The following is a 24704-nucleotide window of genomic DNA, read 5'->3' on the forward strand; positions in this document are numbered from 1 at the left end:
GAACTACATTTCCCAGGATGCTCATGCACTCTGCAACGTAGTTGAGCATCATGGGAAATGTAGTTCCAAAACATCTGGGGTGCCAAGGTTCGCAATCACTGCCCTAGGGGGTGCTTTCTAACTGTATGGGGGATGGGCTTATGGAATGAAGACAGAGACCTGTGTTCCTAAATAGGAGGAACACAGGATACCTGTGTTCATTGCTGCAGAACAGCCGTTCTTTCTCCACGGGGAGCGATTGTGGATGCCCGGCGGCAATCACGGCCGGCAGGGCCGCAGATCAGCTTCCCCTGCGACGAATGGGCACGAGCGTCCCCACTCGCAACGTACAGGTATGTAGTTTCCCGGGACAGAGCAGACCTGCTGCAGTATATGTACTACTGGTGGTCGGCAATCGGTTACAAACATGTTATACTTCCCTCCTCTGTGTAGTGGGTTTGCACAGAGCAGCCCGGATCCTTCTCTTCTCGAGTCCCTCCTCGGTGCTCTTGGTCCCTTCCTCCTGTTGAGTGCCCCCCACAGCAAGCAGGCCTACTATAGGGGCACCTGAGCCGCAGCTCCTTGTGTCCATTCAGACATGTATCCATGGCCCACCCCCTTTCTCTCCTCAATGGTGCCAAGCTGCTGTTTTAGCCAATAAGAACGGAGAGTCCCGAACAGCCGAGTCTCATGCAACATCGCTGGATCAAGATGAACCTCAGGTAAGTATTAGGGGGGTTGCTGCACAGAGAAAGCTCTTTTATCCTAATGCATAGAATGCATTAGATAAAAAAAAAAAAAAAAAAACTTTTGCGTTTACTTTAATAAAGAACAAGTGCAAATTCTTTAATTAGATAACACAGCTAACAAAGTAAATTCCTAACTTTTTTTCTTTTCTCTTAAAGGTTTCAAGAATCATCCAGTCAGTCAAATGGATGCTCAGGATCAACAAGACCAGTTTTTTCAGAAGATTCCTCGGACTATACACTGGATATACGAATGCCAGGAGTCACGCCAACGGAGGTGAGAAGAGCATTTGTCACACGATTTATTAAAGCAGTATGTTTTTTCATCCATTTAATAAAAAAAATAAGGCCTCAGCACATCTGAACGCCAAAAGCAGTGTTAAGAATGCGACTAAAGCGACATTTTGCAAATGTATTTAGGCATGTCAGGTGTTTGGGCATTTATTCATTTCATTGGCCAGAATATTAATTAATTCGGCCATTGAAATTAATGAACGCTCAAGCATTAATTGCGCCTACCGTTTACACCATGGGTGTCCAACCTTTTGGCTTCTCTGGGCCACATTGAGTATAGAGAAATTTTCTCAGGCCACATATAAAATATATACTATAGTTAAGGTATATAAGTAATAAAATGCCGCCGCGCCCTTCCTGCGCCCCCCACACGAATTTAACACAACTAGAGGATGATCAAATGAAATTGAATCAGTATACAGATGTTTACTTCTTCTGAGCGATAATAAAGGAGCACTCTAACCACCATGACCACTTCAATGATCTGAAGTGGTTATGGTGGTAGGAGTCAGAAACACTGCACATGCTCACATCCCCCCTCCCCTCTGAGGCAGCCTCTGACTTGGAAGCTGCTGTGGCCGTGCCCCCAGCCTGACTTCCTTCCTCCCCAGCAAAAAAAAAAATTGTCAGGGGGCCGTGGGCCGCATTGCCTGAGGTTCTGGGCCGCAGGTTGGACATGCCTGGTTTACACGCACTTGTTGTTTTTTTTCAGCCAGAACATCCGAACGTGCAAGTGATGTGTTTTTTTTTTTTTTTAGGGTTTTCTACCTCTTAACCCCTGTAAACTTTTGTGTGCATGGACACATTGGCTAACATGGAAGGGCGTTTAGAGGCAGGAGAAAGCCAAAAGCCCATAAAACAGAGGTTTTTGACACCCAGTGGGCATGAGGCCCAAGGCTGGTTGGTTGTTCTTAATTTTCTTCCTTTATGACTGCAGCAGCATTTTCCGTTGTGCCCAGTTGAACAAATTCATATTTTGGTTGTTTTCATGTTGGCTTGTCTTCAAATGTTTATTCATCAGCAGTTTACCAAATTCCACTAATAGGAACAAGGCCGCAGTAGAGCTTTACAGGCGGGTACTTGGCTGCTTTACAACTTGTGTAAATAAACTTATTTAAAGGGTAACTCCACTTTTGTGGGAAAAAATAGCTAATAATATAGCATATAAAATTGCTACACAAGCCATATTGTAATTGTTTTTTTTTTAAAAAAAAGTACCTTTTCCTTTTCAGTTTGCAGTGCTGTAATTTCCTTTTAAAAGGCAATATGACAACTTGAAGGCATTCTGTGTACAGTTGGTGTACGGAACGCCCTCCAGAAATGTAATTTCCTGCTTGTGTGATGTTGCTCACTGGTCTGCATAAAGATACAAGTCAGATTTTAGGCATCCTCTGCAACAAATATTTCATTTTTGGTGAGATGCTCATAAAGGTTAACCGCTTATAAAAGGATGCAGACCCAGCATTTTCCTCATTAGAACACTGCAAGTGCATCAAGCTGATAATGAAAAAGTCACTCCCATTCAGATTTACTCTGCACACAAAAAAACTGCTTATTTTTCAGAGCAAAAATAGGCAGGAATCTACCCAGAAGAAACTTTTTTTTTTTTTTTTTCTTTTCAACAGAAGTGAAGCTACTCTTCAAAGCGTGCCCTATCAGATTGCCTTATATGCATCCCTGAGAACCCTTAAATATAGGAGTGCTCTGATTTGTTCCTAGCTGTGCCCTGCGGTTGTCACTGAGCAAAAGTTAAGCACAGAAAGCAGGATGGGATGGGAAAGAGACTTTTTTGGGGGGGTTTGCAGGAAAGCTGGCACAAGTACAAAAAGTGATATTGGGCGCACTGGTAAAGTATAGTTACAAAGTTTATTGCCAATAATAAGACCTCAAAAATATTTCTTACTCTGTTAGAAGGATTAACAATGTTTCCAAAATGAGAAAGAAAAATGGGCCTAAGACCCCGTTCACACTGGGGCGATCCGACTTGCCAGGGCGACCTCACAGGTCGCGGCGCGCAGCTCGCACCGTCGCTCCTATTAGAACGGGTCCACAGCTACTCTATGGCAGGCGACCTGTCAGGCGACCAGTAGCCAATATCAGTGATGGCGAACCTTGGCATCCCAGATGAATTAGAACTACATTTCCCACAATGCTCAACTACACTGCCCAGTGCATGAGCATCATGGGAAATGTAGTTTCAAAACATCTGAGGTGACAAGGTTCGCCATCACTGCAATAGTTGCTCAGTAAATCATCAAACAACTGCGCACTTCCAACTGAGCGTTTCATGAAAAAAAATATTTACCCAAGGTTCAGATTCATGCTAACATGATCAATTGATCTAGATGCTAAAATATATGCTAATCCTCCTTCTTTTTTTTTTTTTTTTTTTTTTTTGGTAAAGCTCAAGTTTAGCGCTGTCCCTGCATATCTTATTGGTCAGTGAGGCCTCCAATTTCATATATACCAATAGAGTGGCTCAGGAGTTAGGAGGAGGTAGGGCTTTTACATGTCAGAGGTTGACAGTTGTGAGATTTTCCCACGGTACTTTACCCCTTGCCCTCCTTCAAAAAGGAAAATGAGAGTACGTATGTTGTACCTGTAAGGTGCTGTTCCCTCCTGAGTATATTTCAGCTGCTAAAGTGCTCATCTCTGAAGTCTCAAAACGCCCAACAAGCGAAATCCCATTCATTTCAATGGCCCCTGTTTACATCTGAGCGTTTTGTCACCTGAAGCAAAACGCCTGAAGTTAAAAAAAGTACATGAGCTTCTTTGGCAGATTACAAGCGTTTTTGTTAGCTGTCAATGCCTGCCTCCAAACACCTGCAAAAAATGCCTGAAAAAAAGCCCAAAAAAAGCCTGAAAAAGATACGCTCAGGTGTGAATGGAGCCGAAGTCTAGAGAAGTCATCTGGAATGTATGACACATCACTTGGCATTTTAATGGTTCCAGCAGCTCAGCAGAGTTTTGAATTCTAATTGGGTAATTTGCTGCTGGATTCCCAAAATGTGGCCGGTTCGGTTAAAAAAAAAAAATCAGTTTTGGGTGACCTTTTTACTGTCTATGTCCCTTTTTTTTTAAGTGCACCACAATACAAGGATCTGTGTAGTAAATAGTGGGCGACCCCACAAGTACAGTGTACACATTTCCTTCTTGAAGTGCATCTCTATAACTTGTATTTGTATTTAGATGGAGTTAAAATTAACCCCCCCCCCCCGCTTTTCTTTGTTCCCTCTGTACCATCAGGGAAATTTCCCTTTAATTCTGGTCCCACAGATACAACAGGAAGTTAGCGGCAAGCTCCTAAAGTGAGGGGAATTCAAATCTTTGACAGTTGTCACTCGAAACCGGTGTCCCCAGTGGAAGAACTTCTGTTTTGAGGACAACTCTAAAATTTGGATTACTCCTCAACTTTTTTCCCAGTGACAATGGTCACTAGTACTAATAGGGGGGTGAATCTCCCCACTGGGGGCTCAGACAGAAATACCAATTAGAGCATGTTTCCCTTTTCCCACTCTATTCCAAACTAATAAAAAAATGGCTAGAAATACTCTTAAAGTGTTACTAAAACCACAGCAGTATAATCATTCTGTATATATAGTAAAGCATGCTTGTTATGCTCACTGTGGAACCATCCCAGCTGCTGAATCCGCTGATTGGCTCCTGCTGTATCTACTCAAAGCGGGAGCGGGGCTCCAGTGGCGCGTGCCCCCAAAATCTCATGCACAAAATCACGTAAATGTATGTATGCATGTGATTTTTCACAGCATTACATGTGTGTAAAATTACATGCGATCTCTGTGCGGTGCAAATTTCAGCCATACAGTTTGTATGGCTGAATTCGCACCGCAATCGCACTAAAAGACACACAGGACCCTTTTTTTGGTCCGCAGCAGAATCGAATCGCATGGTGGTTCACACTAGTGCGATCCGATTCTGTGCGAACTTTCAGATCACACTGCGATATGCAATCTTATCTGGGGGTGTCGTTAACTCTTAATTGACACCCCCAGGGTATTGCATATGGCAGTGCGGATGTGATGCGGGAAAACGCTGGATATTCGCAGCCTTCCCGCATCGCACAAATGTGAACCGGCACTAATAGAGGGGGGGGGGGGGGAATCTGCTCGCTTTACACACAGATTCTGGCTGCTCTGAAGAAGAGGGGTCAGCTTCATTTGGAGATTTATATCCCACAACTGTTTCTAACCAGGAGATTATGCTGTATGGACAATTGGTGGACAAATTATTTATATATATATATTTTCTTTTTTTTTTATCACGCTGAACAAGTCCTCTTGTTTGTGAGTATGATGTACTGAAATGCCTTTTCTTAATAAATTGTTGCAAAGGTAATGTGCTAGCTGGTGCGCCCTCTGTATGATTTTAATTTTTAGATTCTGGCTGCTCTGCCCGGGCATGGGTAATGCCACAATTCTTAGGGCTCTTGCACACTGCTGCTCAAAAAAAATAAGCTGCTTTTACAGCCATAGGAGCTTTTATTTCAGCTTAAAGAAGCTTGTACTTTTTTTGGGCTTTTTGCCCACTTTTATTTAAGCTTTTTTGCACATAAGCGTGTTTTTTTTTTTCACACACCCTCCCCTCAAAACATTTTTACTATATTTATTATTATTATTATTTATATATATATATATATATATATATATATATATATATATATATATATATATATATTTTTTATATATAATATGTATGTATGTTTTTTTTTTTTTTTTTTTTCACACACCCTCCCCTCAGAACATTTTTACTATATTATTATTATTATTATTATTATTGTTATTATTGTTATTATATATTTTTTTTATATATATATATATATATATATATATATATATATATATATATATATATAATATGTGTGTGTATGTATATGTTTTTTTTTTTTTTTTTTTTTTTTTTTTGTAGGTGTGTTTTTGAGCTTTTTTGAGCTTTTTCAGGCATTTAGGCGTTTTTTTTTTTTTTTTCTGCTTGAAAGCTCCTCTCAAAAATGCTAGTTTGGTGGTGGGGGGTTTCTGCCTGTAAGGGCATATGCCTGTAAACTCCTGAATAAGCCAAAGTGTGCATAGACACATTGGCTAACACGACGGAGGGGAGTTTCCAGACAGAAAAAAATTAGCTCAAAAAAGCTCAAAAGCCTGTGGGAGCCGCTTCTTTGAGCTGCACGATTTTTGGGATACATATGATGTATGTTGATTTTACATGTGGGCCAGGGTCACAATATAATCAGCCAAACATTTTGTATTTGGTGCCAGATCCACTTCTCCAGGGTTTATTTATGCAGGTTTTTTTGCTACACGGAAATCTCCAGAATATGAGCTCCTTTTCATTTTTTGGCTGAACAAAGTTTGAAGTATGTTTTCACCCTTCTATCAGTTTAGAGCAGTGGGAATGATGGATGATTGCTAGGCGTCTGTGCATACCGTGCAATTCCCCTTCCCTATGAAATGGGCACAGTAGCTCTATCATTAGTAAATAGCTAGATCGGTATAGAGGGCTGAGGATCAGAGGTCTGTTGTTGTCATGCTGCAGTAGGTGATGACTCATTGCTGCAGATGGAGGTTTTTTTTTTTTTCCTTGTTGAAATAAAAGGGATCCCATTAGAGAGGGAAGAGGGAAAGGAAGAAGCTAGAGGCTGCTTTTTCTCCCGTAGACCTTCAGCTAGCACAAGATGGAATATATGCAGAGCAGTCGATGTCTGCATGCAGTGCCATCTTTAATTGGACCCCCCAGTCCTTTCATGCTACATGAGGCATGCAATGCCTTGTGCAAAGAATAAGTGGCACTATAATTCTTCTGGAGAACTTAAATACAAGCTGATTGAAGCCTATTTTTCATGTTGATGGGAACTGTTTAACCAAAATTGCTTTTAAGTGCAATGTACTTATTTCACATTTACTTAAAATGTTTTTTTTTTCCTCACTGGCATTTTGTATTTAGCTTGTCTTTTTGATTATCTCTGGCTGTTTGTAGCGTATAAACTTAGAGGAACAATTACTACGTTAGAGAGAGATAATAAGCTTCCTAACTTAAAGAACGCGGAGGGTATTTTCAGTGAACACATTTTTAATCATTTTATTGCAGTCTTTCGCTTAAAGAACTCTTGCAATTATCTTTATTGCCAACTTGCATTGATCCAGCGTGGCACGATGTAATTATCCATATCTTATAAGTGGAGGTCTATTGGGGTTTCTGAATACCTGTGTAGTAGCCCACACTACATTGACATTCAGTGATAGCCGTGATCTTCTGGGTCCAACTTGGGTTGTGCCCAAACAGCTTACCTTCTATACCAGCCTTTCTCAACCTTTTCAGCACCGAGGGGGTACTGGTAGACAACAGGCTTGGCAGTGGCATGCAATGCCAGGCCGCTGCAAGCAAAGCCAACAGAATACTGGGATGTATAAAAAAGTGGATTCACTCCAGAAATAAAGAGATTATTCACCCACTCTACAAGACTCTGGTCCGGCCACATCTGGAGTATGCTGTCCAGTTCTGGGCACCGGTCCTCAGGAAGGATGTGCTGGAACTGGAAAGAGTCCAGAGAAGGGCAATAAAAATAATTAGGGGAATGGAGGACATCGGGTATGAGGAAAGGCTACAAGCACTGAACTTATTCTCTCTGGAGAAGAGACGATTGAGAGGGGATATGATATCAATGTACAAATATTGTACTGGCGACCCTAGCTTAAGGAACAAAATTTTCAGAGAAAGGGAATACAATAAGACACGTGGCCACTCACTTATACTAGAGGAAAGACGGTTTAACCTTAAAATACGTAAGGGGTTCTTCACTGTAAGAGCAGTAAGGATGTGGAATTCTCTTCCACAAGCAGTGGTATCAGCAGGGAGCATCAATGGTTTCAAAAAACTATTAGATGGGCACCTTAAAGACCACAACATACAAGGGTATACAATGTATGGTTAACAGCACAGGGGTATACAATGTACGGTTAACAGCAAACGCAAGCACATCATAGGTTGAACTGGATGGACTGATGTCTTTTTTCAACCTCACAAGCTATATGTAACTATGAGGAACCCTTGAAATAATTTTCAAGTCTCAGGGAACCCCTGCTAAAAATGACTATATTTACAACTCATGATACACTAGTGGGATGGTCGGTGGGATTAATGCTCCTTACACTTGTGGACATTGGGAAGAATTACCTCCTTCCATATAGCTAAAAAGATCAATGGTGTTAGGAGAACTTATCTGAGAGGCAAAAATTGCTCAAGGAACCCCTAGCAACCTCTTGAGGAACCCCAGTGTCCCACGGAACCCTGGTTGAGAACCACTGTTCTATACACTAAACACGGGGTCACTTGCTTGGCAACCCTATTTATTTTCACTAAATGCAAGACTTTCACCAATTGGAGGAGATGGAGAGAGAAGGGGAGGATGATGTCAAGATCTACGTTTGTCCTATTAGAGAATTCAGTGAAAAAAAAAAAAATACAAAGCATTCTGTGAATGGCATGGTGCTGAGGAAGTGACCCCAGTGTGTTCGGTGAGCAGAGACGAAGCCCTTTGAGCAGAACCAGGAAGATCGCACTGTGAAGAGTGGACTGCTATTGTGGTTTTCTTTTTCGGTACCTCCAGTGACCAGAGCATCTTGTACCTCTTCTCATTACCCCCCCCCCCCCCTTACTCTCATCTTTCCTGCAGTTCTGTTGCTGGATTTAACTGCAAATATCTAGAAGCATTTTGATTTTCTTGTTTAGGCTTGATTTCTTCTATTTTCGTCTGGTGATCCAGCCAGTAGGGCTGTTGTTTTTCAAAAGAACAAGCTCTCTTGCAGATGTATCATTTACAGGGATGCCTCAACCTCTCCAAAATACAATATCCAAAAGTTCAAAATACAATATCCAAAGTTCACACAGTCAGATAATTTGCTGCATTCATAGGTGGCTAAAAGTCGCATATGGATGCAGCTGCACCCTATGCTAGGGGCACATAAGAAACTGGCAGGTTAGCTGTGGCCTGTTTGTACAAGGCCAGAAACTTTGCAGAATAGCCATCCCTGGATCCACACGGCTTGTGACTGGGGTCGGTAAGAGGCTCCATTCAGAGGTAACTGCTCAGATGAACTTTCGAATGCGAATACTGGTAAAGCCGGCCATTGCTTTGTATGGCGTACAGCTCTGACCTCTTCTGCTGTTAGCACACACAATGGGCATGTAACGTTTAGATCTGCCAGCAAAGATCCACTATTTCTTGCCGGGAGCTGCCTCTGACCACCCATGTGAATGTATGTTCTGGGGCTGCCCCTCTATTCCTGGAATCTGGTCTACAAATTCTGTATGGTAAATATTTCCCAGAGTACAGTACATGCAGCTTCTCTGCTTGCAGGGTCGAAAGATGCATCTATTAGATCACATCTAGGTATTATATTGGCATGTGGAAAACTAAACTGGCCATAGACAGCTTGAGTTTTAGCCAATTTCTGCTGAAAGCTGGATGGCAGTATATTGGTCGTACAGTAACAAAAAAACCTTCTGTGTGCAGCAGCCCCCCTAATACTTACCTGAGCCCCCTCTCAAACCAGCAATGACCACGAGTGCCTCAGCCATCTGGGACTCTCCCTCCTGATTGGCTGAGCCAATGGCGCTGCTGCTGTCAATCAAAGTAACTTAGCCATTATGGAGAGAAAGGGGTGGGGCCGGACCGTGGCTTCGTGTCTGAATGGATACAAGGAGCTGGCGCTCTGCTCGGGTGCCCCCATAGCAAGCTGCTGGCTGTGGGGGCACTCAGCAGGAAGGAGGGACTAGGAGCGTTGGCGAGGGAGGATCTGGGCTGCTCTGTGCAAACCAACTGCACAGAGTAGGCAAGTATAACATGTTTGTTATTTTTATACCCAAAAAAAAAAAAAACAACAAAAAAATGAGCCTTTACAATCACTTTAAGGCAGTGGCGTACCAATGGGGGGGGCGGGGGTGCGGCCCGCCCCGGGTGCCACTCACTGGGGGGTGTCAGCCGGTGTGTTCAGAGTCAGACAGATCCCGCAGTGTGAAGGCAGCTGCAGTGGCTGGCAGCTCCTTCAGTCCGTGCTGCTAGTGGGGGCGGGAATAAGGGGGCGGAGCCGCGGCGGGAATAAGGGGGCGGAGCCTCGGCGGGAAGAAGGTGAGTGCCCATTGCAAAAGTGTGTGCTGGATAGAAGGGGGATGGGGCTGCTGCATATAGAGGAATTCATCTTTCTCTATTCTTCCTGCAGCTTCCTGCTGAATAACTGATTCTCCTCCTCTCCCTCCTGCAGGAAGAATAGGGAAAGATCAATTCATCTATATGCAGCTGCCCCATCCCCCTCCTATACAACTTCTTTTGCTGGCTATACAACTTCTTTTGCTGGCCCCCCAAAGTTCTTAACCTTCTCCAGTGCTCCTAATCCCTCCCTCAGTGCTTTTAGCCCCCCCATGCTCTTCAACTCCCCACAGTGCTTTCTCCCTCCCCCCAGTGCTCTCCACCCCCCTGATTTTCCTTGCCCACCCTCCTAAGTGCTCCCTGTCCCCCCAGTGCTCTCCACCCCCCTGATTTTCCTTGTCCACCCCCCTAAGTGCTCCCTGTCCCCCCAGTGCTCTCCACCCCTCTGATTTTCCCTGCTCGCCCCCCAAGTACTCCCTGTCCCCCCAGTGCTCTCCACCCCCCTGATTTTCCCTGCTCGCCCCCAAGTACTCCCTGTCCCCCCAGTACTCTCCACCCCCCTGGTTTTCCCTGCTCGCCCCCCAAGTGCTCCCTGTCCCCCCCCAGTGCAATCCACCCCCTGCACCTTCCAACCCCCCTACAATGCTTTCCAAACCCTCTCTTAATTCTCTCCAGCCCCCCCCCCCCCACCGTGCCCTTCAGCACCTCCAGTGCTCTCTGCTTCGTCTGTGCTCTCCGGCCCCCTAGTGCTCTTCTATCATGTCTGTAGTCTCTGACCATCTCCTGTATCATGTCCGCAGTCTCTGACCATCTCCTGTATCATGTCCGCAGTCTCTGACCATCTACTGTATCATGTCTGCAGTCTCTGACCATCTCCTGTATCATGTCCTCAGTCTCTGACCATCTCCTGTATCATGTCTGCAGTCTCTGACCATCTCCTGTATCATGTCTGCAGTCTCTGACCATCTCCTGTATCATGTCTGCAGTCTCTGAGCATCTCTTGTATCACGTCTGCAGTCTCTGACCATCTCCTGTATCACGTCTGCAGTCTCTGACCATCTCCTGTATCATGTCCTCAGTCTCTGACCATCTCCTGTATCATGTCTGCAGTCTCTGACCATCTCCTGTATCACGTCTGCAGTCTCTGACCATCTCCTGTATCACGTCTGCAGTCTCTGACCATCTCCTGTATCACGTCTGCAGTCTCTGACCATCTCCTGTATCACGTCTTCAGTCTCTGACCATCTACTGTATCATGTCCTCAGTCTCTGACCATCTCCTGTATCATGTCCGCAGTCTCTGACCATCTACTGTATCATGTCTGCAGTCTCTGACCATCTCCTGTATCATGTCTGCAGTCTCTGACCATCTCCTGTATCATGTCCTCAGTCTCTGACCATCTCCTGTATCATGTCCTCAGTCTCTGACCATCTCCTGTATCACGTCTGCAGTCTCTGACCATCTCCTGTATCATGTCTGCAGTCTCTGACCATCTACTGTATCATGTCCTCAGTCTCTGACCATCTACTGTATCATGTCCTCAGTCTCTGACCATCTCCTGTATCATGTCCGCAGTCTCTGACCATCTCCTGTATCATGTCTGCAGTCTCTGACCATCTCCTGTATCATGTCCTCAGTCTCTGACCATCTCCTGTATCATGTCTGCAGTCTCTGACCATCTCCTGTATCACGTCTGCAGTCTCTGACCATCTCCTGTATCATGTCCTCATTCTCTGACCATCTCCTGTATCATGTCTGCAGTCTCTGACCATCTCCTGTATCACGTCTGCAGTCTCTGACCATCTCCTGTATCACGTCTGCAGTCTCTGACCATCTCCTGTATCACGTCTGCAGTCTCTGACCATCTACTGTATCATGTCCTCAGTCTCTGACCATCTCCTGTATCATGTCCGCAGTCTCTGACCATCTACTGTATCATGTCTGCAGTCTCTGACCATCTCCTGTATCATGTCTGCAGTCTCTGACCATCTCCTGTATCATGTCTGCAGTCTCTGACCATCTCCTGTATCATGTCTGCAGTCTCTGACCATCTCCTGTATCATGTCTGCAGTCTCTGACCATCTCCTGTATCATGTCTGCAGTCTCTGACCATCTCCTGTATCATGTCTGCAGTCTCTGACCATCTCCTGTATCATGTCTGCAGTCTCTGAGCATCTCTTGTATCATGTCTGTAGTCTCTGACCATCTCCTGTATCATGTCTGCAGTCTCTGACCATCTCCTGTATCATGTCTGCAGTCTCTGACCATCTCCTGTATCATGTCTGCAGTCTCTGACCATCTCCTGTATCATGTCTGCAGTCTCTGACCATCTCCTGTATCATGTCTGCAGTCTCTGAGCATCTCTTGTATCATGTCTGCAGTCTCTGACCATCTACTGTATCCTGTCTGCAGTCTCTGACCATCTACTGTATCATGTCTGCAGTCTCTGGCCATCTCCTGTATCACGTCTGTAGTCTCTGACCATCTCCTGTATCATGTCTGTAGTCTCTGAATCTTGTAAAATGCCTAACGCCCATACTAAAGCTCATTAAAGAAAGTCTAATGCTTATACTAACGCTTTAGGAGCATTTGTTAAGCTTTAGAAATTTAATCAAGTGTGAACAAGACCTTCGTGGGGAGGGAGAAGAACCCTGCTAGCTGTCACAGCAGGGGTCGGGCAAGTGCAGGGGCCGGTCTGTTCGTAACATGTTACAACTTAAATATGGGTGTAACATGTTACAAAAGGTAAACTTCTGCTTTAATGCACTCTATTCATTAAGGTAAAAAAAAAACCTTCTGGGTCCAACCCCCCCCCCCCCCACCCCATACTTACCTGAGCCCAATCTTGATTCAGTGCTGTGCCAGAGAGCAGCAGCTCTCCACTTTGTCTCCTCTCTAGACATGGAGGCAGCGGGAGCTATTGGCTCCTGCTTCTGTCAATCACAGCTAGCATGCAGAGAGATGGGGATGGATTGGAGCCCGCATAGCAAGCAGCATACTTTGGGTAAACTTAGCAGGGGGAAGGAACCAGGAGCACTTGTGGGGAACACCAAAAGAGGAGAATCGGGGCTACTCTGTGCCTGTCTGATTGGTATGTAGTGCAAGGGCCTGTCTGATTGGTATGTAGCGCAAGGGCCTGTCTGATTGGTATGTAGCACAAGGGCCTGTCTGATTGGTATGTAGCACAAGGGCCTGTCTGATTGGTATGTAGCACAAGGGCCTGTCTGATTGGTATGTAGAGCAAGGGCCTTTCTGATTGGTATATAGTGCAAGGGCCTCTCTGATTGGTATGTAGTGCAAGGGCCTCTCTGATTGGTATGTAGTGCAAGGGCCTCTCTGATTGGTATGTAGTGCAAGGGCCTGTCTGATTGGTATGTAGTGCAAGAGCCTTTCTGATTGGTATGTAGTGCAAGGGCCTTTCTGATTGGTATGTAGTGCAAGGGCCTTTCTGATTGGTATGTAGTGCAAGGGCCCGTCTTACTGGATAAATTAGGAAGGTCCTTTATATTCCAAAGTTTTGGTAAATCTAAAGGAGATTGTTTATGGATTATATAGTCAGTGCATGGTCCTAAAAAAACATAGGTAGATTCAGCGCTGTGCCCAAGAGCAGTGGCTCTCTCTGCTCTCTGTCTCCTCGCTGGATATGGAGGCAGCAGTGGGAGCCATTGGCCATTGGCAGCCAGTACCTGCAGAGCTGGGGGTGGGGTCAAGTCTGCACAAGTGCCTCCATAACAAGCGGCTTGCTATGGTGGGACTTAGCAGGGGGAGCAGCCAGAGGTGCTGGTGGGGAACACCAGAAGTAGGAGGATCAGGGGCTGCTCTGTGCAAAAGCATAACACAGAGCAGGTAAGTATGATGTGTTAGTTTTTTTTTAAAACAAAATATGTTTTACGATTCCTGAAAAGCAGTGAGATAACCCTATGGGTCCAGCGCTATTTTTCCACTGTTCTCATTCTATCAGATGCAGTCACTGTTCAGGAGTGCCAGTAGCTATAGGGAGCTTCAGCTGCCTGAATCCAATGGAGATTCCTCCATTTATGCAGTTTAGCGTGGATGATAGAATTGATTGACTTTCTCTTTTTCTGCCTGTGGTCTGAAAACATTTGCTACCCGAAGACTGAACTCAGATTAAACGTTTAGTCAGTATGAGATCCCAACAATGGCATTGTCTCCTTTGTTGTACTATTCTGTAGTAGTTTGCCTTCAATATCACACAATGTAGGCTTCCATTGGTGGCTTTCTTTGGCTGTGTGCCCATTGCTTTCACCAAGCTTACACCCATAAAGAAGACCTCCGCCTTACACCTGGAAGATGGCCAGTGTGTATTCTAGTACTTTTCTTTTTCAAGCTTGCTGTGATTGTTCTGCTCCATGAAGCTCTGATGAGCCTCTATTGTAAAGGGGTTTCCCGTCTTCTCTCAGATTCTGGAAAGCTCATTTTGCCGGATGCTAATGGAAACAGACAATGTAGAGGATAATGAGCGCAATGTACAAGGAATATTGTCTTTGTTAGACACGGTGAACCGCACTGGAAATTGGAACAGTTTGAAGTAAAGGCTATTCTTACCGTCATTTCCTCTGTCTCAGGGGAAATTCCCCGGAAATTTATCTGCACAACAAAGAGAATACGTAAGAATACCGGCATGGATTTTATGACCTAAAATTCACTTTATTTTCATGAGTTTCCTTCCTTGTTACACAGAAGACACCTGTAGGGAGAAGCTTCAGATTTTACTTTTGTTATTGTCTGGATATATTTTGGTGTAGTTAAAGTGATTGCAAATCAAGGGTCTTCAAACTATGGCCCTCCAGTTGTTCAGGAACTACAGTTCCCATCATGGCTGTGAATGTCAGAGCCTTACAATGCCTCATGGGATGTGTAGTTCCGTAGGACCGTAGTTTGAGGATCCCTGTTGTAAATTATCACCTTGTAACACAACCCATTCAGTTTAAAATAGAAATGAAATGCAAAGCTTTTATTAGATATAATAAAAAAAATAAAACCTTCTTTCCCTTTTTATAAGTGATCACATTCTCTCTGTTCTCAGCTGCATAAGAGCTGGGGGAGGAGAAGCAGCAGTACACTGAGCTTTCCTGTGAATGACTGTGCAGCAGAGGCGTGTCAGAACAAGTCTGATCATTGGAGCAAAGCACACTGCATTCCCAACATGGCTAGAGAACTGACCATGCTGTGCTCTTCTGCTTAGTGTGGTCACTTTTAAAAAGGAAAGCAGGAGGATTGGCAGGAACACCAGGAATTTCACACAAAGGAAGCAATACAAAGAGAACAGGATGCTTCTTATAAAAGTACATGGTACATCAGGCACACATCAGGAATATGAATTGTTGGGATAACAAACGCTTTAACATACCTTTTATGAAATAAAATATGTATTTGTTTTCATTGCTGTTCTGTTACATTTTTCAAAGCCTGTTCAGGATGGCATCAAAAATCTACAGCCGGAGGGGAGAACGATACGAATCCTTAGTCCCGATTCACACTGCCACGACTTGTCAGGTGACTTGGTCGCCTGACAAGTTGCGCTCCATTCTGTGCAATGGAACCGTTCTAATCAGAGCGACTCAAGTCTCTCCGACTTAGAAAAAGCTTCCTGCACTACTTGGGGGCGACTTTGGAGCGGCTTGCATTGACTTCTATTAGAGAAGTTGTTTGCAAGCCGTGATGAAGTCGCGCTGCACGGGGCGGCTTCAAAGTTGGGGCGACTTTGAGTTGCCCCAGTGTGAACCGGCTCAGGTGGAAACTTTTTTTATAATGCGAGTGATAGAATTGTTTTTTAAATAAACAGATATGTTTCTTATGGAATTACACTATGTGGATTCTCCCCTTCTCTTTTAAAACCATTCCCCTCCTTGCATCCTTACAAGAGAGCCTGATTGTGGAGACATTATTACCAGGAATTAAGAGCCCAGCCTGCTGGATAATTTCTAAAAAGGCATTTTACCAGCCACTCCATCTGGTGAGTTAGTTTGGGGTGATCGGTGGAAGAATTGCACAGGGTGATCACACAGAATTGTTGAAGATTTTGTATGGGCACTTTTTATGCACTTTTTGGCACTTTGTTTTTTATCTATTTGGGACTTTTTAATCCTAGGACAATTGTTATGATTTTTATTTTTTTTATGCACGGTTTTGTATTTTTCAATCATATTTGAAATGTATTCGGGACATTATCATGGGACTATTTTTATGATTTTTTTATTTTTTTTTAAACATTTTTTTTGGTCACTTTTAATACGTTGTTTTTGGATTCACAGTATATATTGGTTATGAATGATATGAATTTAGAAGTATTGATTATTTGAACTCATCAGTAACCCCCAACTGCACTCATTCATCTCTGTATGAGATTAATTAATTGTTTCAGTTGCACTAATATTTTAGGTGTAGACACTAAGAGTATCTCTAGGGGAATTCAAACCTGCGCTGATTTTATTTTTCTCTTAAATTTTTCAAAGCTTGTTCAGAATGGCATCAAAAATGCAATTGGGGGGGGGGGGGGGGGGTCGCTCACATGTGTGTTTTGATTTAGAAGGTCTTTTATTGTTGCATAGTTAGGTTAAAAAAAAGATGCAAGCCCATTTAGGCTAAGTTCACATGTAGGTGTTTTTGGGGAGTTTTTCTGCTCTAAGATCAGCTCAAAAAACGCCCAACAAGACAAATCCTATTCATTTCAATGGACCCTGTTCACATCTGAGCGTTTTGACGTTTTAAGCAAAACGCCCAATGCTCAAAAAGTACATGAGCTTCTTTTTGGGCAGATTACAGGCGTTTTATTTTTTTCCATTGGTTACTAGTCAACCTAAAAACGCCTGCACAAAAACGCCTGTAAATAGCAACGCCAAGATGTGAACGTAGCCTTAGTTCAACTAAGAAAAAAAAAAAATTGTAAATAAAAACCTCCATATACAGACTCCTATAGCCACTGTTAATCCAGAGGATAGCAAAAACAGCATGGCCCAGTTTGCTCTACTGGGGTATTATTATTATTATTATTATTATTATTATTATTATTATACAGGATTTATATAGCACCAACAGCTTGTGCAGCGCTTTACAATGTGAGGGAAGACAATACAGTTACAATACAATTCAATACAGGAGGAACTAGAGGGCCCTGCTCGTTAGAGCTTACAATCTAGAAGGGAGGGTCAAGTGAAACAAAAGGCAATAATCAGGGGGGATGGGCTGATGGAGAAAATGGAGGTACATTTGTTAGGTGTGGGTAGGATAGGCTTCTATGAAAAGGAGGTAATCGGACAGATAAGGGTAAGGAGTTCCATAGGATTGGAGAGGCTCTGGAAAAGTCCTGGGGGCGAGCATGGGAGGAGGTGATGAGTGAGCTAGAGAGCAGGAGGTTTTGAGAGGAACGAAGAGAGCGATTAGGTTGGTATTTTGAGATGAGGCTGGTGATGTAGCTAGGGGCTAAGCTGTGGATTGCTTTGTAAGATGTTGTAAGTATTTTGAATTTAATTTGTTGGGTGAGTGGAAGCCAGTGGAGGGCTTGACAGAGAGGAGCAGCGGACACTGAGCGATTGGTGAGGTGGATGAGTCTGGCGGCAGCATTCTGGATGGATTGAAGGGGGGATAGCCTGTGTAGAGGTAAGCCAACGAGAAGGGAATTGCAGTAGTCGAGGCGCGAAATGACCAGGGAGTGAACTAGAAGCTTTGTTGTGTCTTTGGTTACATTTTGGAGATGTTGCGGAGGCTGAGGCGGCAAGATTTGTACAGCGATTGGATGTGGGGTTTGAAGGAGAGTTTAGAATCCAGGACAACACCTAAGACCTTGGCATGCAGGGATGGACTGATAGTAATGCCATCGATATTGACAGAGAAATCAGGGGAAGGGGCACGTGGTGGAGGAAAAATTTATAAGCTCGGTTTTGGATGGATTGAGTTTGAGGAAGTGGTGTGACATCCAGACCGATATATCTGATAGTAAATTAGTGATACGTGAGGAGACTGAGGGAGAGAGCTGAGGGGTGGATAGATAGATTTGGGTATCGTCAGCGTAGAGATGGTATTGGAAGCCGTGGGAGGCTATCAGCAGGGTAAAAATACATTTCTTCCTGATTCCCCAGAAGGTAATCGAATATTCTCCAGATCAACAATCCCCTGTGTTCTTACCTAAAACTTACATTTACAGCCTAATCGGACATCGGATTTTATTTCTGATGCAGCATGCCACAGTGCATGTTGGTATATGTTTCTGTGCTTTCGGAAGTGCTGCAACACATGTGCGATGGAGGTTCTGTACATTGTCTCGGTGCATTGGAGTACCACTAAATATAACTGGCACTAAGGCATACAAGGTGAATTGCTGCGGGTCGCTGTAAGGCCCCTTTCACACTGGGCAGACTCCTTTGAGAACAGAAGAGAATCAGTTGATCCCCTGATCGCAGCCGAGTGACAGATGAGCCATTCGTGTCCGCTCAGTTTATTCAGAGCAGACACAGACAAAGCCCACTTTGCTTTATAGGTGGCCAGTAGTAAACAGACTCAACTGTTCCTTTACACCCTACTGCCCAGTGCCCACCATTCTGATCTTCCTAGACGAAGGGCGGTGGATCCCCTTCGTTTTTTTGTTTGTTTGTGTACACCTGCCGGTGAATGGGCTGTGTCTGATCAGATCCGTCTAAAAAAAACTGATAGGTGGACCTGATAGGACCCTGCATGTAAAAGGCAGGGCAGATAAAAATCGATTTAAAAAAAAAAAAAATTAAAAAATCATATTTAAATTTAAATCTGATTTTTTTTTTTTTTTTTTATCAAATTTATTTTAATAAAATGCTTCTGGTTATGTAGCATGATACTTTAAATTTTGCAATATTTACATTTTTGGTAAACTCGTGCAATAAATCAAAGCTCTGCGAGCGGAGATAACATGCACTGCATTGATGCATTCACACAACCAGCAAGAATGAGTCCTTACATTTAAAGAGCACCTGTCATTTCAGATCCATCATGGCAGCGCCTGTTAGTGGGCAACCACTCTCCTGCTGCCGCCATGTCCCTCACCTTGTTATGTCACTGCCGCATCACCAGCCATCCCATTAAAGTAAATGGGACTGTTGGGAAGTCCACAACAGGTCAGAGGAGGAGCCGCTGCAGGACAGAGATGAGAGTTGCTCTTTAAAGCCGCTTCCACATGGGCAGATCCGCTCCGCGGACTCTGCTAGCTCAGCGGGGATCGCCCTTTTGATCCCCACTGAGCAGGCAGATGACAGGTCCGTCTTTGCTCACAGTGCAGAGACGGACATGTCCGAGTCCCGATCTCCTCTATGGGGAGATCGGATAAAATCTGATAGCATGTCCGTTTTCATCTGATCCAACTCATCTGTTTTAAGAGGATCTTGTCGGCTCAGATGACAGATGGGTGTCAGCAGACACATCTCCGCTGACATCCGCCTCTCCATAGAGTAGAATGGGTGACCCGATCAAGTCTGCCTGAAAAACGGACAGGTGGACTTGATCTGTCTGATCGTGTGAAAGGGGCCTAAAAAATAGTGATTTAAATCGAGTTGATTTAAATCAAACCTTTTTACTAGTGATTTAAAACTACTTGATTGATTTAAATCAACTCCACCTTGGTGAAAGGGGCCTAAGGTATGTATTAACAAAACACACCACAGTAATTCGGTCTAAATGTGCTGTAACATATTTCTTTAGGCTGACCATATACAATCTAAAAATGGAATTTACTTTGGATCTGCCATCAACTATGTAGTGCAAGGGCCTGACTGATTGGTATGTAGTGCAGAGGCCGTCTGACTGGATAAATTAGGAAGGTCCTTATATTGCAAAATGTTTTAAGAAAATCCTAAAGGAGATTATTTATGGCTTATACAATCAGATTGTATAGCGTATGGTCACGATTAGTCTTGTCCTTGTTTTTTTTTTTTTTTTTTTTTGTGTGGGTGTAGATTCTTAATTATCATGAAAATGTGGTACAACAAGCTTTACATGTGTGAAAGTCTCATCAGAATTTTATCTTTCACTTTTGCAGTTAAAATTAGCAAACCATATGTTTGTTCCCATTCACACACAACATGCCTAAAAAAAAAAAAAAAAAAAAAAAATATATATATATATATAATATACAGGCAGTCCCCGAGTTATGAACGACTCCTACTTACGAATGGACGTTCAATGCCAGCTGCTTCTGCTCCACACTGGTGGTCCCTTATACCGCCGAGCAGCCATCTTGCAATGCCGGACACATCCCACACTGCATGGCATGGCCACAAGAGTCCCAGCTAACACAACTGCACTTCTAGAAGTGCCCAGGACATCCCTGCACAGGCTGTAGTTACACTTTAAAATGGACTGTTTCGACTTGCTACTTAAAGCGGAGTTCCGGCCTCGGGGTGAAATTTAGAAAAAAATACCCCCCGGACAGTCAGGTCTAGTACATTCCACAATGGATAGCCTCTGAACTGTCTCGGGTTGCACTTACCTTTTAGAAGAAATATTTACCTTGAAAATTTCTTCTCCAGCGCTGCCATCTCGGATGTGGGCAGCTGAAGCCGTCACGTCCTCTTCTGCGTCCTCTTTGGTGACGTCGGAGTCCCAGAATGCCCTGCATTGGCCCCGCTCGTCACTTTCGGTGCAGGCACAGCATCCCTGCACAGGCATGCCCAGAAGCTGTTTAGCAGGGAATGATGCACCTGCACAGGAACTGACGAGCAGGGCCGCTGCATGCGCATTGACTCCTGGGAGTGATGACGTTCAGCTCCCAGGTGTCATCGCAAGCTGGAAGTGACGGCGCGGGCTGCGGCCGCAGACGGATGAAGTGGAAGGAAGGTAAGTATATTTTCTTCTATAACAAGGTAAGTGAACAACAACAAAAAAAATCAGGAGCACCCATTTCTTTTTCAGCTGACACAGCTGACACAAAATTGATTTTCTCTTACGTCCTCCGACAGTCGCCGCCTCTTCATATTCGTCACATATGGGGTATTAGACTTTGCTCCGAAGGAGTAGCTAGGCAACAGAATATGTTAACAATAAAGCTTTAACATATCCCACCCTCAAGGGGTGGTCCCCTCAGTCAATACCCTCCTACTTCCTGCAACCATATCTCAGTTTTAATGTCTAGCTTGTCAGGAGTGGCTGGCTCTCTCTGTGCTGGGACTTTTTGTCCCAGACTCTTTCTTCTTTTTAATATTTTGTTTGAGTTTTCTCTCTACCTTTACTTAGCTGTTATTTGTGTCAGCGTTAGTTAGTTCTTCGGACGAAGAGGATCATGCGGACTGGGTCTCGGGCTGATCCCCCTGATCGCAGGTCGTGGGTCAGTGGCTTCCCAGTCTGCCATCGAGCGTTCAGCCAGGTAACGCTCCTGGCACAGTGAACGACCCATCCCTGTTCGGTGCAGGGATGATTGGTGAGGTGGCTACCTCACCGGACGCTGTGCGGTTTCTTAACCGCCATTGTGTGCGTCTTGAATGCGACTCTCCCTGCCTCATGTGCAGCGGCTTGTTCGCCTGTGCGGGTTCCCCACGCCATGTGAGGTAAGTGTATTTATGTGGGGACCTGTCTGTCTGGGGGGGGTCTCAGTCTGGGACTGTGTAACCTGCCTTTAATCACACTGCTTGTCTCCCTATCTCTCGGCTGCATGCTGTGGGCTGCAAGGGGGGGGGGGGAACTGTATGACACTGTGTGTGTCAGGTTGGGCAGTGTGAGAAGCTGTGTGCTGTGGGGCATGTTTTTTATTGGCATGTTTGGGCATATACAGCGATCGCTGCGGCGATCTAACATGTATCCTTATATTGGGATGTAAATGTGTGTGTTTTTATGCACTGTGGAGCGGCGTTTTCGGCGCCAAACGACGCCATTTTACCGGCGCCCGCTCCGGCCGCATGGTTTACATGCACGGCGGCCATTTTCTTGTAGCCTCCATAGGCTTGCATAGAGCGCCCTGGCAGCATCACTTCCTCTTTCCTGGAACACCGATCGAGGCAGCAGCAGCAGCGGGGTCTCCTCAGGTTTTATCCTTCTATTCTTGCTATCCATTGCCTGTATTCAGTCTGTATATTCCCTGTGGGGGTCTCATTGTGCCTGAGTGTGGTGCGGTGGGCTGCGCTTGCCGCGCTTGCTAAAAGGGGGCAGTTAACCCTTGGTTGTCTGGCATTACAGGGGCAATGGATTCTCAGGAGGGCAAGTTTCCCACAGTATTGGTGGAAAGCCAGGGGACCGCTGTTTCCCCCCCAGGGGGGGATTTAGCCACTATTGTGGCTGGCCTTGCTGCCCAGGTGCAAATGCTGGTGGCTGCTCAATCTACTAAACGGCCCAGAGTTGCTCTGTCCTCTGATTCTGAGGGTGAAGGTGATGGGGCTGTTCTGGCAGGGACCCCCTTATCGGGGTCCCGCTCCTCTCTTGATCTGGTGGGGTCTGAGGTAGAGGCTGAAGTTGAGGGGGTTGATAATTCTCCCCCTGGCTCGCCTGAAGAGCTTGCAATCATGGATGAGTTGATTGCTTCCATTAAGCAGACGCTACGTTTGCAGGACGAAGTGTGTCCCCCCGCTGCCTTGGCGGCTTATGGGACGCAGAGAAAATGCAGGACGCCGCAGGTTTTTCCCTGCAATGCTGATTTTCAGCGCGCTGTTAAGGATCAATGGCGCGATCTGCGCAAGCCTTTTGCGGTTCCAAGTAAATTCAAGCTGCGTTATCCTTTCTCGCCTGCCACTGATGAACGGTGGTGTGTGCCTCCGCCAGTGGATCATGCAATTGCGGTTTTGAACAAAGCCACTGCGATTCCTGCAGAGGGTTCCCCTGTTTTCCGTGATGCCACGGATAGGAGACTGGAGTCTCTTGCCCGTCATACTTATTCTGTTACGGGTTCTATGCTTAAGGCTCTGTTTGCTTCTCTCATGGCGGCCCAGGCGATCGCAAGTTGGACGCAGATGCTTAGGCGCGTCCTAGTGGCCGATTCGGCCTCGGCGGCGACCCTGGATATGGTGGATCAGATCCACCAGGGTGTCATGTATCTGTGTGATGCGGACCTGGACCTGATTCCGTTGGCTGCACGTGTGCACAGCGTGGCGGTGCTGTCTCGCCGCCTGGTTTGGTTGAAATGTTGGTCGGTGGACCAATCTTCACGTAAGACCTTAGCCAATCTGCCTTATGATGGGTCGCGCCTTTTTGGGGAGTGCCTGGATGTGTTGATTAAGGGGATCACCGGGGGTAAGAGCACTCTCTTGCCCCATTTCCCCAAGGCTAAGGGGGCTTCTGGGAAGAAGCATGCTAATTTTCGGCCCCCTCAGGGGTCCTTTCGTGCCTTTCGGCCGCACTACAAGGGCAAACCGTTCAAAGGCCAAGGCTCTCAGAAGAAGCCCTGGTCTGGGAAACAGAAGTCCGGCCAATCCGGACCTGCGGCCCATAACAGTTCGGCCTGAAGGGGCGCCCTCACCCAGTTTTGGGGTGGGGGGACGCTTGCTCGGTTTTCTTCAGCCCTGGTTGGCCCGTGTGCGGGACAGATGGGTTCTGGAAATCGTTCGATCTGGTTACAAGATCGAGTTTCTCTCTCGGCCGGAGAGCAGATTTTTTCCCTCAAATCTCCAACTGTCTCCAGAGCGCCTGCGGGATCTGCACCTGGCGGTGCGGGACCTGAGGGCTCAGGGAGTGGTGGTTCCGGTGCCTCATCGGGACAGATTTCGGGGGTTTTATTCCAATCTGTTCACCGTGCCCAGGAAGGAGGGCAAGGTTCGTCCGATTCTGGACTTGAAAGCTCTGAACCGCTCTGTGCGGGTTCGCAAGTTCCGCATGGAATCCCTGCGCTCGGTGGTGGCTGCCCTGGTTCCGGGGGAATTCATGGCCTCCATCGATTTGAAGGATGCGTACCTTCACATCCCCATATTCGAGGGTCATCAGAGATACCTTCGATTTGCCATTGCGGAGGATCACTACCAGTTCGTGGCGTTGCCCTTTGGTCTCGCCTCGGCTCCGCGGGTCTTCACCAAGGTGCTTGCACCGGTTCTGGCATTATTGAGGGCCCAGGGCATTTCTGTCCTGGGGTATCTGGACGACATTCTGGTTCGGTCTGCGACCAGTCAGGGTCTGGAGGAGGACCTGTCTGTCACAATGCAAACTCTGCAGGAGTTTGGTTGGACGATAAATGTTCCAAAGTCGACACTGAGTCCGTCGGTTCGTCTCCCCTATCTGGGAATGATTCTGGACTCGGTGCAGGCGAAGGTCTTCCTGCCGGAAGACAAACTCAGGACTCTTCAGGTGGAAGTCAGGTCCCTCAGGGACGTTCCACACTCGTCTCTGCGGACGTGTATGAGATGTCTGGGATTGATGGTCTCGGCCTTCGAGGCGATTCCTTTCGCGCAGTTTCACACGCGGGGTCTCCAAGCGGAGATCCTGTCCAAGTGGGACGGGCGACCTCAATCTCTGGATCTTCAGATCTCGTTGAGTCATCGCACCAGGGAAAACCTTCTGTGGTGGCTCCAGTCCCCGTTGGTGTCCGGGGGCAAGTCGTTTCGTCCGATCTCGTGGACGGTAATCAC

At 45.6% G+C, this 24704-nt stretch overlaps 1 protein-coding gene across 3 annotated transcripts in view; it reads left to right on the forward strand.

Annotated features, from left to right (window-relative positions):
* The window catches only part of PAM (peptidylglycine alpha-amidating monooxygenase), a 317350-nt gene that overhangs the window by 21497 nt on the left and 271149 nt on the right, over positions 1-24704 (forward strand). For all 3 annotated transcript variants that reach the window (XM_082267132.1, XM_082267133.1, XM_082267134.1), the window contains exon 3: positions 885-1002. In XM_082267132.1, coding sequence (XP_082123258.1) covers positions 885-1002 — 118 coding nt within the window. The remainder of the gene's footprint in view (positions 1-884; positions 1003-24704) is intronic.

This window comes from Pelophylax lessonae (genome assembly GCF_965119305.1).
Source record: "Pelophylax lessonae genome assembly, chromosome: 1".
NCBI lineage: Eukaryota > Metazoa > Chordata > Amphibia > Anura > Ranidae > Pelophylax > Pelophylax lessonae.